Genomic DNA, 16,661 nt, shown 5'->3' on the forward strand with positions numbered 1-16,661 from the left:
TAGTTTTTGCGTGAAGGAGTAACAAACACACACACACACACACAAACTTTCGCCTTTATAATATTAGTGTGATAATATTAGTGTGATTCAACAGACGTCGCGCGTCTGTTCTTTGAACATGTGTGGAAGAACCCATACAACTTCACCCAGGTCCCAGACCCTTCATTTCGTAGGTAATTCTGTAACCTAAATTTGTACCTAAAATTATTATATGGCTTTGATATTAAGTGCTTAATTCGATAAAGCCACAAAGGCTATTAATTAACGCATAATGTTTGTTCAATAATGACGTTATATTGGTAGATAGGTATATCTACTTAAAATATAGGTAGTTTCTCTCTGCCATATCATCATCATCATCATCAGCCTGTGGACATCCACTGTTGGACATAGGCCTTCTCTAAAAAGCGCTACCACACCCGAATCTCTGAAAAGTCGAAGAGGGGAGACCTCCCCTCTTCGACTTTTCAGCTCTATTGCTTTTACAAGCAAGTCTTGCATACTCACACTTCAACTAACTTTAGTAGAACAGAGTCACAAAATGACTTTTATTTAGAGCTTTTATTTCTAGATGGCTCACAGCATCATCATTTTAGTATCATAGTGAATGACGATGGAATTATAGACAATCCTACTTAATACCACCAATTAAAGTAATAGATAATCTGAGGTAACCTCTGACCAAACTCAAATATCAATCAAGCAAATACAAGCCAAGATTGTACCTGTATTTACCGGCCCTGAAACCACAGTCAAAGTAAATTGTTAAAGTTTGAGGGTTCGGAAAGCATTATGCAAATTGTACGTTAAATCGGAACACGTTTCCAATCAACGCTTCATAGAGGTGCAAATAGCCTATTTTTTTATCCCCGACCCAAAAAGAAGGGTGTTATAAGTTTGACGTGTGTATCTGTGTAGGTATCTGTGCTGTCTGCGGAATCGTAGCTCCTAAACTAATGAACCGATTTTAATTTAGTTTTTTTTTGTTCGATAGGTGGCTTGATCGAGAGTGTTCTTAGCTATAATCCAAGAAAATCGATTGAGCGGTTTGAAAGTTATCAGCTCTTTTCTAGTTACTGTAACCTTCACTTGTCAGGGGTGTTATAAATTTTTAATTTACACTTGTAGCGTTTATTCTCCAGCCTACCTACTTCAAATACATGATTTTGCCAACTTTGTCAATATATCTATAAGAGGACATGTAAATATTTGCTTATTTGACTGAGCCAACCCTTGAATATTGGGATTATGTAGACACCTGCCAAGCTATACCAATAAACGTAAAATACACATTTTAACAGATGTTGTTCGCGTGGAATGGTGCCAAGAATACTGGCTGCTTTTCCACGCTGGACAGCCAGGCTGATCCGTTGCGCAAAAAATGAGCCAGCCCTTCTGTGACCCGATGAGGCTATTAAACGCGGTGAAATGTCCCGTAAATTTTTTTTAGTACTAAGACTCCAGGGCCCCAGGGTCTCCACGGCAAACGGAACAATTCAGGACTATAAAAGAAAAAGAAAACCGACTTCAAAAACCAAAAACACTAAAAAGTAGAAAATAATTTTTGTTTAGCTACACATGTAATGTGCCTAGGTATGAAGTCGAGCGAGCATATTAAAACAAAATTAGAAATCCAAGAGTGAAGCTCGCCCGACTTCATACCTAGGTACATTACATGTGTAGCTAAACAAAAATTATTTTCTACTTTTTAGTGTTTTTGGTTTTTGAAGTCGGTTTTCTTTTTCTTTTGAAAATTTTTTATTTCACAATTTTTAGTGGCCCCACTGTACTATAATATGCTGTGCCCAGTTAAAACCCTACTGTTTACTAAGCTATTACAGTGATCGCGAGCAATTTTCTCTTATCCATTGAGGAGTTCTGTTCTCCATCTCCGAAGATATTCATCAGATCTTCACCAAATTTATATGGGACCACCTGCACAGTATACCCTTTCAAACAAAAAAAAAAATTTTCCAAATCGGTCTAGGGGTCTTTGAGTAATCGGGGAACATACATAAAAAATATAAAAAAATAAATAAAAAAAAAAAAAAAAAAGATCCCGACGAATTGAGAACCTCCTCCTTTTTTGGAAGTCGGTTAAAAAATACATCAAGACTCAATACGTTAAGCCTCAATAGCTCAACGGTTATAAGAGTGGATTGAATTCCGAAAGGTCGGAGGTCCAAACCCCAGCCGTTGCATTATTGTCGTACCTACTCCTAGCACAAGCTTTAGGCTTAGTTGGAGGGGAAAGGGGAAAAATAAATTAGATATTATGGTATTAAAAGGTTACTCATTTATTGCAGGCAGTGGAGGATGGACGGGAGAGCTGACGATGACGAGGCCCCGACAGATCCAGCTGCGAGGAAACACACACACCACGACTATACGGAACAGGATTTTGAAGGTCAGTCATACGGACAAATGAACCAACATACTGGCTCACACATCGTATAGGTACAGAGGAGTTTCCCTAACGCGTTCCCCAGCGCCGTCTATACAAACGTAGTTTTGTTATGAACCAATAAAATTCAATGTGTAGACACGTTCTAGAAACAATTATTTGTCCACAAAACATTGAGTTCGATTTAAATAAGAACAGCGGTTTGTTTATTAACAGAGTTTTTCGTTTGTAGATTTTCCCCCGTTTGCATAGTTTGTATTATCAATCTGCCTTAAAACATTTTCCTTGTATCCTTTGCCAAGTTCTCGTTTTTAGGGTTCCGTAGGTACCCTAAGAGTGCCAACCAGAGCTTATTACTAAGCCTCCCTTGTCCATTCGTCCCTGTCTGTCAGCGGGTTGTATCTTATGAACCGTAAGTCATAATACATAGGTAGGGAGTTGAAGTTTTCACTGAATGTGTATTTTCTATTGCAGCTATAGTACAATTATTTATAAGAATATCAAAATAGGTGTTCCAAATTCAAAAAATAAAAAGTAGGTCCATAAGGTCGTAGCCCACTTACACGACACCGTTGCAACACAGCTCCTGCACAACACCCTGTACAGCTTAGCAGATAACTCGCTGCTCCAGCGCCTACAGCTAACAGGCTGTTCGATACGCAAAACGTAAATTATTATTGAGTGCAAAGGTTGCAGCAAGCTCGCTTACCGGCCGTTGCTATTTTATGTTGTTTCAAGTGCATCTCCAGAGTACGATGTTTGAATGCTTATACTTTGGTTGGGTGGGAGCAGAGTCGTGTAAGTTGGCTATGGCCTTTAGCCTGGCTATATCTTACCTAATGGTACGGAACCCTTCGTGAGCGAGTCCGACTGGCACTTGACCGGTTTTTATAAGATAATATTATTTTCTCCATGAGGAGTTGCGTCGGGAGTGTCTTTATGAAGAGAAAATAGGTCAGAAGGGGTGGCGGGAGCTTTCACAAAGGCTTGGACAAGGGTTGTGAGATAACAAACATTTTGTTATTCTAACGTTTAGTTAAAATCAGTAAGGTAGATACATTAAAGAAAAATTGTCCGTCTCTGATTTTGAAATAACTGCTTTTTTATATAAAGGCACCTCTCCGATTGAAGCATTTGAAATACAATGTAGGTACTAGGTAGATAGTGTAACCGCAAGCGTAAACTTGGAATGCATAAAGAACTTTCTTTATTAGCCTTAGTCATGCTAAACCAGAGTTTTTTAATTTACACTGCATAGCAATCGTTACCTAGGTATACCTACCTATTTTCTTGGAAAAATATTTTTCTTATGGATAAACTATTGACAAGTGTAAATTAAAAATTTATAACACCCCCGACAAAGTATTTGAGTTTTCCAAAACATCATTTTCAAATAAATAATTATGTATTTAGGCAACGTCCATCTTGACAGCTTGACATTTGTCAATTGACATAATATTATGAACCTAACGGTTATCTAACCTTCTTTTCTACAAGAAAACTAGAAAAGAGCTGATAAGTCTTAAACGGCTGAACCAATTTTTTTGGATTATAGCTAAGAACACTCTCGATCAAGCCACCTTTCAAACAAAAAAGTAAATTAAAATCGGTTCATTCGTTTAGGCGCTACGATGCCACAGACAGATACACAGATACACAGATACACAGACACACAGATACACAGATACACAGATACACAGATACACACGTCAAACTTATAACACCCCTCTTTTTGGGTCGGGGGTTAAAAAATAAAGTGGCTTCAAATGTCAACAAATCGCTGAAAACTTTTCGAAGAAACTCGTAAGTAACGAGTAAACGGGCGCCTGGGATTTTATTTTAGGTTTTATACTTATTTATATCATAGTTTAAAAAAAAAACATAAGGTATCTACCTAGGTACGTACCTACTTACATAAATCTTATACTTACCTACCTGTACGAAAACGGGCAAGAGTGAGTCACATTCGTACACCAAGGGTTTCATAACTTGGAAATAAAGATATAGATAAATAGTTATATTTTATTAACCTTGACCCAAAAAGAGGGGTGTTATAAGTTTGACGTGTGTATCTGCGTATCTGTGCATCTGTCTGTGGCATCGTAGTTCCTAAACTAATGAACTGATTTAAATTTAGTTATTTTTGTTTGAAAGGTGGCTTGATCGAGAGTGTTCTTAGCTATAATCCAAAATAATCGGTTCAGCCGTTTGAAAGTTATCAGTTACTGTAACCTTCACTTGTCGGGGGTGATATAAATTTTTAATTTACACTTGTTGATTAACTTAATCTACTATTCCAAAAACAAATTTCTTTTATTTGGGACCGCAAAAGTAACTTTGTTTATGAAGCATTATTGCCGATTTCTAAAAAAACTATTTTTATTTTTACTGGAAAGTTTAAATAAACTTTTATCAACTAACTCCATTTCAGATTTTTCGCTTTGCGAACTTCATCACGTAAAATTTCCACCACGTACTTATATTATGGCTATGCTTTTAAGTAATTAGAAACTTATGCTTAGTTACGATATGGACATATTTGCCAGATGCTCGTGTGTAACTATTTCACAAAACTTCATCTGGAGTCTGGATAATCTTTTATTTTATATTATTATACCTTACGGTGCATTATTTTTTTTAAAACACCACGTACAAATACCTACCTATTTATGAACTACAAGAAATGGTCTTATTTGAACTGACCATCGACCTGAAAATTATGCTTGTGCCTCTGTCTACGAAAATTTTACTCTTTGTATTCAAAAAACTTTGAAGTTGGTTTAAAAAAACACTGTCCAAAAATCTACTGTACTGTACAGGCGCGCTCCAGCAGACCACATCATAACTTTTTAAGCATGATTGTCGTCAAGCGCAAGCCTATCAAGCAATAAAAAAATATTTATAGGTACCTACTTACCTCATATTAAATTAACAATATCTCTAGCGACCTGTTCTCGTTCAACAAACTATTAATTAGTTAGCCAAGTTTAACCCATTCCAAGTTTTCTCACGATTTTCTTTTACACAGTAATTTGTCACAGGTAGCCCACACGTCTGAAGTAATTTTGTACATACCTACCCTTTTTTTTTGTTGACGGGGGGGGAAATCTTCACAAGATACCCGACCTCTTTGAGGAGAGATCGGGTTATGTGGGATTTGTACCCACTAAAACCCCCTCGATGGCCATCCTCAGAGCATATTAGGAGGCTCCGGGAACTCTTACGAACATGCGCCGGAGCCTCCCCTGCGCGACGCCCAGTGGTTGTTTGGGGTCCTTTTTTGGGTGGAGTAGGTAGGTGGCTATGTATTTTTAGGGTTCCGTACCTCAAAAGGAAAAACGGAACCCCTATAGGATCACTTTGATGTCTGTCTGTCTGTCCGTCCGTCCGTCTGTCGTGTCTGTCAAGAAAACCTATAGGGTACTTCCCGTTGACCTAGAATCATGAAATTTGGCAGGTAGGTAGGTCTTAAAGCACGAGTAAAGGAATAAATCCGAAAACCGTGAATTTGTGGTTACATCATTAAAATAAATTAAAATGTGTTTCAATTTTCAAAGTAAACTACCAAATACGTATACCTGTACAGGTACATAGGTACAGGTGTATAGGTACATTCTAAAACACACAGAAATACCCGCGTACGGAACCCTCGGTGCGCAAGTCTGACTCGCACTTGGCCAGTTTTTTCACTTTACTTACCTACTGAAACTCATATACCTACCAATTACTTAGGTACCTATAGGTAAGAAGGCATGTAATTCCGGGAGATTGATTGGTTGTCATCACATCCTATCAACTCACGTCCATGTACATACAAATAATGATTTATGTTCTCTCGAGTTATGATCTCCCAATACCTACTGAATGATGAAATGCAGTAAACGCCTCGTCATGCATACACACTCGTAGGTACTTTACCCGATTTCTTACCTAAAGTGGGTAAATATAATGTAGGTAAATATTTATTCAAGTGATGTATCTTGACAGAACATCTATGGTTCGCGACAGGTCGAGATGGCAAGCGGGGTATGAGGCGGGGGCACGTCACCCACGCTCGCCCGCACCGGGCTAGCCGGGGACTGTGACTGTGTGTGTGTGCGGGACATCCCCCACCTCGATTGCCTCGACGTAGCATAAAAGCACTAGTGTCCTATACTTATCATTTTGTTTCAATTTGAATAGGCTTCAACTATTGGCTTGATACATATAAGATTCATACCAGCCAATATAGATAGTCCTCGTTAGATTGCAAATTACCGTCCGCCGCAGAGTGGGATAATTTGCTTTGAGCGTTCTGAGAACTGATCTAATTATTCTACCAATTGCACGATATGAATATATGTATTACTTACCGAGAAGCATGTGTATTGCATAGGCCTAGATATGTACCTACTATTTGCAAGATATCCAAAACTTTCAGGTGTCCGACAATCTCTACGGATATTAAGTACTTATATTCTTTTAAATATAACAATACAGTGGTGTACCAATTACCCCCCATTCCATGCTATCCCTTCAATGTTATACTCTTCCACCTTAGACTGCATGATCACTGACCACGAGGTGAGATCGCAGTCAAGGACTAATTTGTAATGGAATGAAAAACCATGACTGTTAAGTAAGCGCTAATCGCAATACTTAGCAATGAGATTCTTTTGTACTTATCATTTTGTAAAATAAAGCTGAAAAAATGATGTTATAGGGTGTAATTTTGAACACTTCAATGACACTTCACTAGGGTTACCTATTCCGATAGATATAGATGGATAGAATACTATCGTAGCCTAAGACTTTGAGCAAACAGCGATGTTAACATTTAAAAAATCTTTTTCAGGGCACCGAGCACATACCGTGTTCGTAGGAGTTCATGTACCAGCTCGAAGACACTCCCACCGCAAACACAAGCACCATCGTAATGGCGAAAAGGACCCAGAAAGACCTGGTAACATTTTTATTTATACTCCAACAGTTATCAAGTAGGTATTTCACATGAAACAGATGACGAAATTGAAAATTATTAGCCATCGCAGTCGATTCACACGACTGTTTCACTTTCTTTGGAAAGTGAAATTCAATTCTCCTACATTTCATTCTCTTATATAAGAACTTGAAGATCTGCCATGACTATAAAGAAAAAATGGGTCTAACTACATTTTATTGATTCAATTTGAAGAACATGGTCGTATTGGAGCGATGAAAGATGCATGGCTTCATTATGTCGGCCCATAGACCTACGATTTTTCGCTTCGCTTGTGTCGGCCTAAGACCGTAACTTCACGGTGTGGAAAGCGTGACGCGCGATTGGCGTAGCATTTTTTTTATCATCCCCTCAGGAACAGTCTCAGTTAAAGGGTTTGATATAGTAAGTATGCATCACAAGCCCGTGGACTGACGCTATGAAAACAAAAATGTATGACACTCCATGGGACGAAAATCTAATCTAAAACAACGAACACCCGCTATGCAACCGTCTCGTTTCATAGAGCACTATACATTATTATCTATACCCATTCCAGCCTCACATCCACATGCCTGGAGTGCTTGCTAGGTATATCAAGTTCCTAAAAGGTAATACAGGGTGTTTGGTAATTAGTATATAATGACGACACGTACCCATGCTACTTTGATCTGATAAATACAATGCTGAAGTAAAATGACAAAATAAAATTATAAAAATTTCCACACAAATTTTTTTTTATGTCCAAGTTTTTATGGCCCTAACGTGCCCTAACTCACTGAGATCGTTGGCCTAGGCCTATCTAAAGATGGCCAACGATCTCAGTGAGTTAGGACACGTTAGGGTCAAGAAAACGTTGACATAATTTTTTTTTTTTAATTTTGTATGGAAATTTTCATAATTTTATTTCGTCATTATACTTCAGCATTGTATTTATCAGATCAAAGTAGCATGGGTACGCGTCATCTTTATATACTAATTACCGAACACCCTGTACGTTTCTACTATTTGGATCTGAAAATAGTAAAACCTACTAGGTACCCTTTGCACTACACTTCTTTCTGTTACTAAATGATGCAAATGCTAGGTAAAACAAGCCTTCCACAGCTTCGCAGGTTGACACTTGCAATATTGGCTAAAATTCGCAATATAAGCAAGAGTAAGTAGGTATCATAAATCCATCAAACAACAGCGATTTGCGATAATCACAATACATCAATCAAAAGTTTCGCGATACATTTTCCCCTCGTGTCGCGAAATGTCGAGTTTGATCAAACTGTTTCGAACTCTTCTGTGTTTATATCCCCTTTATAACGTTGTTTGATTTTCATTTTCTCTCATAATCCGACTCGATCTCGTAGTAATAAGTGTTAAGGAATCTGTGAGGCGAAGAATACCATTTCCTTTATCTCTGATCTTAAAATGCGAGTAGATACTTATTCGCCCCCTCAGCAATTTCACTCCAAAGGTTATGAAAAGGTTCGTTAGCTCATTGAAGATGAAAGAAAATCAGATAAGTTACAGTTGTCACGAGATAAGAAATCGCGGTCGAAAATATCTACCTATTCTAATTTCTATCTATGGCCGAATATTTTGGCAAGGGTGCTGATTACGAAAATATCATCTGGTTACATTTATTTAAAGAAATCAGAAGTTTCACTTCTTTCGCGTGTGTGTGTACAGTAAGATACAAGCTGCTATTTTTTTTTAACTATACCAACTGATTTCCTTTTTTATATATTACTAGCTGGTGCCCGCGACTTCGTTCGCGTGAATTTAGTTTTTGAATATCCCATTTGAACTCTTTGATTTTCCTAAAAGTAACCTGCGTTACTCTTCAGTTCTTTAACTTTAACCATGCAAAAAATCACATCAATCCATTGCTCTGTTGAGACCTGATTGAAAGACAAACCAACAAACAAACACAATTTCCCGTCTCTACCGATAATATTAAATTTCCATGTGAACTAACACGTCAGCTTTCTTGGATTATATTTTCTAATATTATTTAAATTAAAGTACTCATGCATAGTAAATAATTAATGTAACTGATTCAAATCCGTAGGCCCACCAATAATGGCTCGAGGTCGAAGACTTAGCGTAACGGAAGATGGCGAAACATGTAAGACGAAAATCGCGATTCATTTAGATTTTCTCTAACCCATCTCTAACACTTCTACCCATTCATAAACGAGATGTCTTCTACTCATTTACCATCGTAAAATCAAATCAGCATGAGAACAATTCATTCGTAATCCATTTTCTTTACTATATTCAAGAACATAATTTTTCAAACTATTTTCGGATGCATGGTCGGTTTTTCTCCTATAGTACGCGATAGGTCGAGGGATGGGGACGCCCCGCACACCCGCATAGCCCCCGCGCTAACCCAGAGCGGGATGTCGCGGGTGTGCGGGGCGTCCCCCCGCCTCATGAGTGATGCCCCGTTTGCCATCTCGACCTGTCGCGTACTGTAGATGACTTTTTAAAATTATATCTTCAGTTTCGATATCATTCATTCAGTGTCATTTCCTCAGTTTCGATATAAGTTGGTTTTAATTCATGTTTAATTTTCTCTGTGTTCCAAATAAATTAATAACTCCAAGTTAAATTAAATATATCTACTTAAGAGGGCTCTCTCCGTCACTCCAATTTCATTTGAATATTAAGCAACCAAAGTCCATGAAATTTTGCAGACATATTCTAGAAACTAATATCTATGTCTGTGGTTTTCCAGATTTCTGTTAAAATATTCGGTTTCAAAGTTACGCGGTCTTAAAAATTTTCATATAAATCTTTGAGCCCCTGTAATTTTAAAACTACATATTTGTAGAAAAATCTAAAACACCACAGACACAGATATTAGTTTCTAGAATATGTCTGCAAAATTTCATGGACTTTGGTTGCTTAATACTCAAATGAAATTGGAACTACGATTGTATGAAACGAGTGACGGAAGAGCCCTGTTAATATCTTCAATTACCAAGGCTGTCTATTTAAGCTTCATATAATTTTCTTTTCAGTGACTCCACCTGCACAAAGAGTGCAATTCATACTCGGGGAAGATGTGGACGACTCCTCATTTGAATCACATCCACTTTTTTCTGAAATGGAAGAACTCGTCAAAGACGGAGACGAGTTGGAATGGAAAGAAACAGCTCGATGGATCAAATTTGAGGAGGACGTCGAAGAAGGTGGCAACCGATGGTCGAAACCACATGTTGCCACGCTTTCACTACATTCACTATTTGAATTACGGAGTCTCATTTTAAACGGAGCAGTTATACTCGATTTGGAAGCGAGTTGTTTGGAACAAGTAGCTGAAAATGTTCTCGATAACATGATCGCTGAAGGTGCTTTAGCATACGATAGAAGAGAAAAAGTCAAAGACGCACTATTAAGAAGACATAGACATCAACACGAAAGACGTAATCACAATAACATGTCAAGACTGCCTTTAATCCGGTCCTTAGCAGACATAGGGAGAAATCACTCTTCCTGTAAAAGTAAGTAAAATATTTTTATCCATTACATAATTTAATATTTGGCATCTTAGATTTTCTAATATGTTTAATGAAATAGGTAGGATGACATGGGCAATGTCATACAATATTATGTTAGATTTCCAGGATGGTGGCTCTCGACGCTCCAGTCCGAGGAGTTGTCGGGAGTCCACTACGGCTCCAAATACTCCCTTTCTTCATGCTGTCGACACGAGAGGCTCATACCTAGCCGTCCCAGGTCTGGAAAAGCGTTTAACAATGATGTGCGCACAAAACCACGCCCTTTTACTGACACTTAACACGCAAGCACCACCCAGCTAATTTCAATTTATGCACACTGTATATTTATTAATTGGTGTTCATGTGTGAATAACTAAGATTTCCTAACTACAAATGTAGGGCCTTGAAATTCTTTTGATTTGTGATCAATTGGCGTTATATTACAGTTGACGAAAGCAGTACATCAACTGGACATACCCACAAAGGAGAATTTGGTCGATTCCTAGGCATCTCTAGTGCGGGTAACCGCTTACCATTAATCTGTTGTCATCGATGTACTATATTTTACAATCGTACTTATTTAAATGTTCTACACTAATAATTTTGATGTCCGTTGTATCCTCATTTATATTATTTGGGCTCAATGCAATTTCTACACTTTCATTAGACGTAGGTACATTGCTATTTTTATAAAATTAGCTTTTGCTGTGCTTAATTTTATATTATTTTCATATAATTCATGATTACTCGTAGGTATAATCATTAAAATACTCATAATTCATAGTGGGTACAGTTGAAGTTACTTCGATCTACTGAACATAAGACAACGATGTGAAAACCATTACATTTTAGTACTTTGCATTTTTAAATTTTTAGATATTTTGATATGATTGTCTTGTTTGAATTTTCAAATTAGATGACCGGCTGCCTTTCTATTGAAGTAAGCAGGAGATATATATTTGTTACATATTTTGCAATATTCTAGGTGGTGCTCACGACGAGGGAATGGTAAAAAGCCCAAGCAATTTATCAATGCATCGTAATCACAGCTCAAGCGATCTTCCTATGAATGGCGATATCAACCACAAAAGCAATACTCATTTCATGCGTAAAATACCTCCTGGCGCAGAAGCTTCTAACATACTTGTCGGTGAAGTTGATTTCTTAGAAAAAACTCTTTCTGCTTTTGTAAGGCTAAAAACGGGAACGATTATGGGAGATTTGACAGAAGTACCTGTTCCTACTCGATTTATGTTTGTATTACTCGGACCTCCAAATAGTAATTCAAGTTTTCATGAAATCGGTAGAGCAATGGCTACTTTGATGTCCGACGAAATATTTCATGAAGTAGCCTACAGAGCTAAAAAGCGGGATCATCTTTTAGCAGGCATAGACGAATTTCTAGATGCAGTAACAGTGCTACCACCGGGTGAGTGGGATCCTGCTATTCGCATAGAGCCTCCCGCTGCAGTCCCTTCTCAGGATCCTCGTAAACGTCCAAATGACAATAATCCGAAAGAAGAACTTGACGAGGAAGAAGAAGAGGCAAGATTAAGAGAAGAATCTGGTCTGGCCAGAAGTGGAAAACTTTTTGGAGGTTTAATAAATGATCTCAAAAGGAAAATGCCTTGGTATTGGTCTGATTTCAAAGATGCTTTAGCTATACAATGCGTTGCGTCTTGGATATTTCTGTACTTCGCCTGCCTTTCCCCAATCATTACCTTTGGAGGTTTACTGGGTGAAGCCACTGGAAAAAATATGGCAGCAATGGAGTCTCTGGTTTCTGGATTTGTATGTGGTATGGGCTACGGATTTTTTTCGGGCCAACCGTTAACAATATTGGGATCGACAGGTCCCGTGTTAGTATTTGAAACGATAGTTTTCGAGTTTTGTAAGCAAATTGGATGGAATTATATGTCATTTAGATTTTGTATCGGCACTTGGACTGCTATAATTCTGATAACTTTAGTAGCCATTGACGCAAGTGCTTTGGTGTGTTATATAACGCGATTCACCGAGGAGAATTTTGCTACATTAATTGCATTTATTTTTATATACAAGGTAAAATTATTTTGGTATATGGAAATTATACGTTATACACTGTTTGTTATGGGTAATAATAACACATTAAAATTTATTTTCCAGGCCGTGGAAAACGTGATTTCCATCGGTAAAAAGTTCCCTCTGAAAACGCGCCCTGACGAAGTCCTCAATTACGAGTGTTTTTGTTTACCGAGCAATTATTCAAGAATGCCTGAGCAATTTAATTGGTCTACGGTTGATAAGGAGTCTTGTCAGGTACGAGTACGTTATTATTGAATTCCGCAGGCTGAGTTTCAAGTTGTTCAATAATCAATATAAATTCATATAATTATATATTATATATTCATATACTTAAATTAATTATTGTAAGTGGTTATATTATATTGTGCTGTACACTATATTATGGGAAGACACTGCCTCCTGAAACACAGTTTTCACTTCATCAGGAGGCAGTGCCTCACACCAAAGTCTGTAAATAATGTTCTGTTCAGATAATAAAGATTTATTTATTTATTTATTTATATGAATTAGTTAAGTACATTCTTTTATGTTAAATAATAATTGCTCTACATTTTTGTATTATTACTTACCACATTCTCCTTTGCTTTATTTTGCATAATTGATGTTCTTTTGATTCCAGTTGTATAATGGTACATTAGCAGGTGGAGGATGTGACACAAAAGTATACGTACCTGATGTATTTTTGATGTCCATTATTTTGTTTCTCGGGACATTTGCAATTTCAATTATTTTGAAAGATTTCAAGAATTCTCTCTTCTTTCCATCTAAGGTAATTTACACCTTCTTCGTTGTCAAATTTTATGAAAGTTGTATCTCATTCATTTATTAACATTATATTTTCCAGGTCAGACAGATCATCAGCGATTTTTCAGTTATTATAGCTATATTATCAATGTCATTTTTGGATTACAAAGTCGGTGTAAAGACCCCGAAATTGGAGGTACCGTCCGAATTTAAGCCCACACTGCCATCAAGACAATGGGTCATAACTCCTTTCAGCGGCAACCCCATTTGGTCAGCCCTTGTTGCCGTATTACCTGCTCTATTAGGAACCATTCTAATATTTATGGATCAACAAATAACGGCAGTGATTGTGAACCGTAAAGAAAACAAGTTAAAGAAAGGATGTGGCTATCACCTGGACTTGTTCGTCCTCGCGATTCTTATACAAATCTGCTCAATCATGGGTCTACCTTGGTTCGTGGCTGCGACAGTTCTCAGCATCAATCATGTGAATTCCTTGAAAGTAGAATCAGAATGTGCTGCGCCCGGGGAAAAGCCCCGATTTCTTGGGGTCAGAGAACAAAGAGTGACACATATCCTCATATTTTTAACCATAGGTTGTTCAGTAGTATTAACTCCTGTTTTGAGACATATACCAATGCCAGTACTATTTGGTGTGTTCCTGTATATGGGAGTAGCGTCCCTGAAAGGTCTTCAATTCTTTGATAGGATTCTTATAATGTTTATGCCACAAAAGTATCAACCTGACCACATGTTCCTGAGACAGGTAAGTGTTTTACGATACGCGATAAAATTAAAAATGGCATCATAGAATATTACAAAAACAAATATGTTTCAGGTGCCGATTCGCCGTGTTCATATCTTTACTGCCATTCAGTTGACTTGTCTCGTCTGTCTTTGGGTGATAAAGTCTTTCTCCTCGACGTCCATTCTGTTCCCACTGATGCTGGTGGTAATGATCGGCATCAGAAAATCTTTAGACTTTTTCTTTACGAGACGTGAGATGAAAATTTTAGACGATGTGATGCCAGAAATGACAAAAAGAAACCAAGACGAACTTCGTGAACTCAGCGATGTTGAGGTGGGACGGTGTTCAAAACTATCCCATTTTTGTTGTCGAAAATAAACTCATTTCAAAACCACATTTTGCACATAGTTGTCATCCATGTACACAGGTAGACTACATTTTTTTTTCAACATTGACAATTACTATTATTACCTATGTTATGATTTCCAAAGACACCAATCATATCGAAGTATTTATGAAACTGGAAGACAATCTACGAGGATACTCATACACATGTGATCGCTTTCTCATACACCTTTATTTCAAATGCCTAGATTTCAGGGATGCTTGTTTAAAAACAATTCTAAGGCTGTTCCATTGTAGGACACCAATAAGAGTAACCCCCCAGCGTTTCAAGAAAATTTACAAATTCCACTTATCAATGGAAACATTATGAATATACCTTTGGCATCAATAAATATATCTGAAGAGATGAACAAAACTGGAATTTGGAAACAGGTTAACAATACTAACCAACTTAAAAATAGGACTGATGCAAAGGATTCCAAGCAGAAATCCGGTAAAAAAGTGTAAGTACGCTGGACCTATAGCTATGAATAGCGATTTTCAAAAATCTCCCTCATTTTGAACTACGTAAAATGCTAAATTTAAACATTGTCATCTTCCTAAAAATTTCAACTTTTGCATTTTTGATTTAGACCTGATTTTTTTAACTATAACCCAAATAAGATGTAAAGGCAGATTTCTTATCTAACATTAACTAAATCAAGCCCTCAAATTTATTCATCATAAATAAAGCTATTAGGCAATTGAAAATTTCTTAAATATTACAGTATAAAACACAAGAAACTAATATCAAAGAACGCACTATCCGAAATCGAGAGGCGTCTCTCTACGATGGACGAAGTAGAGGAAGACGATCACTCAGTGAAGGTGTGCATCAAAGATACCAAATTTTAACACCAACTCATTTTTTGACCCTGAAGAAGCACGGCATGGCACGCACCAGTCACAAGCATTAGACGCTTTTTTCTCTGTGTTTATCACAGGCAACGGTCTCGATAGCTCAACGGTTGAGAAGCGGACTGAATTCCGAAAGTTCGGCGGTTCAAACCCCACCCGTTGCACTATTGTCGTACCCACTCTTGTCACAAGCTTTACACTTAATTGGAGGGGAAAGGGGAGTATTAGTCATGATTAGCATGGCTAATATTCTTTTAACAAAAAAAACTACAATCTCAATTATTGTGATTGGCTGAATTTATAGTATTCTTACTGCAACTATGGTCTTTCCATGCAAGTATCAGCCAATCAGAGGTGAGTGTGATTAAAACTACGGTGTCAAAGGGTCTGACCTGTCGAAAGGGATAAGATATGAAATGAATCCCATGATATTGAAACAGGTTCTAATAATTTGGTAAATTCTAACTAAACACTAGTCAATAGTCATATTAAATAATCACTATCCCGACTAGTATTTTTAGAGCTGTCTAAACCGTGTCTGAGAATCATAAAGAAAAAAGTGCCTGATGCCATTCCTTTAGATGTAGCTCACTATGTAGATACGATTACTATTTGACTTTTTTGTAAATACCTACATTTACTTAATAATTATGTTGTATTGAAAATGCTAGAGCATCTGTGTAGTTTTTAGGTACTCTTAAATCCTGTATATTGTTTGTATCTTCATCACCATGATCGTTATTACAAATATCTTCTTAAAATAGTAATGTGGCATCATTAAAAACAGCGATTTTTATGACTGGCAAAGATTAATCGATATGATTGTTCATGCTACCATCTTTTGGGACCGTATTTTATTTGTATTTTAATTAGTGTTTTGTTAGTCAAAGGTTTAGAATTGAAAAAACGATATTGAAAAAAAATCGATACTAGGTACGTTAATAAATATAAGTTGTAGTTTTAAATCAATGAATTGTTTTCCCTACGTTTTAATATAGT

The 16,661-nt window shown here is 37.1% G+C and overlaps 1 protein-coding gene across 10 annotated transcripts in view; it reads left to right on the plus strand.

Moving 5' to 3' along the window:
* The window catches only part of LOC123864385 (sodium bicarbonate cotransporter 3), a 38,554-nt gene that overhangs the window by 20,725 nt on the left and 1,168 nt on the right, over nucleotides 1-16,661 (plus strand). Inside the window, exons 2-14 of one of the 10 annotated variants that reach the window (XM_045904782.1) lie at nucleotides 2,307-2,407; nucleotides 7,239-7,346; nucleotides 9,427-9,483; nucleotides 10,385-10,867; nucleotides 10,983-11,102; nucleotides 11,311-11,385; nucleotides 11,850-12,925; nucleotides 13,010-13,162; nucleotides 13,548-13,697; nucleotides 13,773-14,438; nucleotides 14,511-14,753; nucleotides 15,063-15,268; nucleotides 15,533-15,632. In XM_045904782.1, coding sequence (XP_045760738.1) covers nucleotides 2,317-2,407; nucleotides 7,239-7,346; nucleotides 9,427-9,483; nucleotides 10,385-10,867; nucleotides 10,983-11,102; nucleotides 11,311-11,385; nucleotides 11,850-12,925; nucleotides 13,010-13,162; nucleotides 13,548-13,697; nucleotides 13,773-14,438; nucleotides 14,511-14,753; nucleotides 15,063-15,268; nucleotides 15,533-15,632 — 3,528 coding nt within the window. In that variant the 5' untranslated portion in view covers nucleotides 2,307-2,316. The other 9 variants (XM_045904800.1, XM_045904808.1, XM_045904791.1 and 6 more) reach the window with 9 other exon arrangements.

The sequence above is a fragment of the Maniola jurtina genome, chromosome 1 (genome assembly GCF_905333055.1).
Source record: "Maniola jurtina chromosome 1, ilManJurt1.1, whole genome shotgun sequence".
Taxonomy (NCBI): domain Eukaryota; kingdom Metazoa; phylum Arthropoda; class Insecta; order Lepidoptera; family Nymphalidae; genus Maniola; species Maniola jurtina.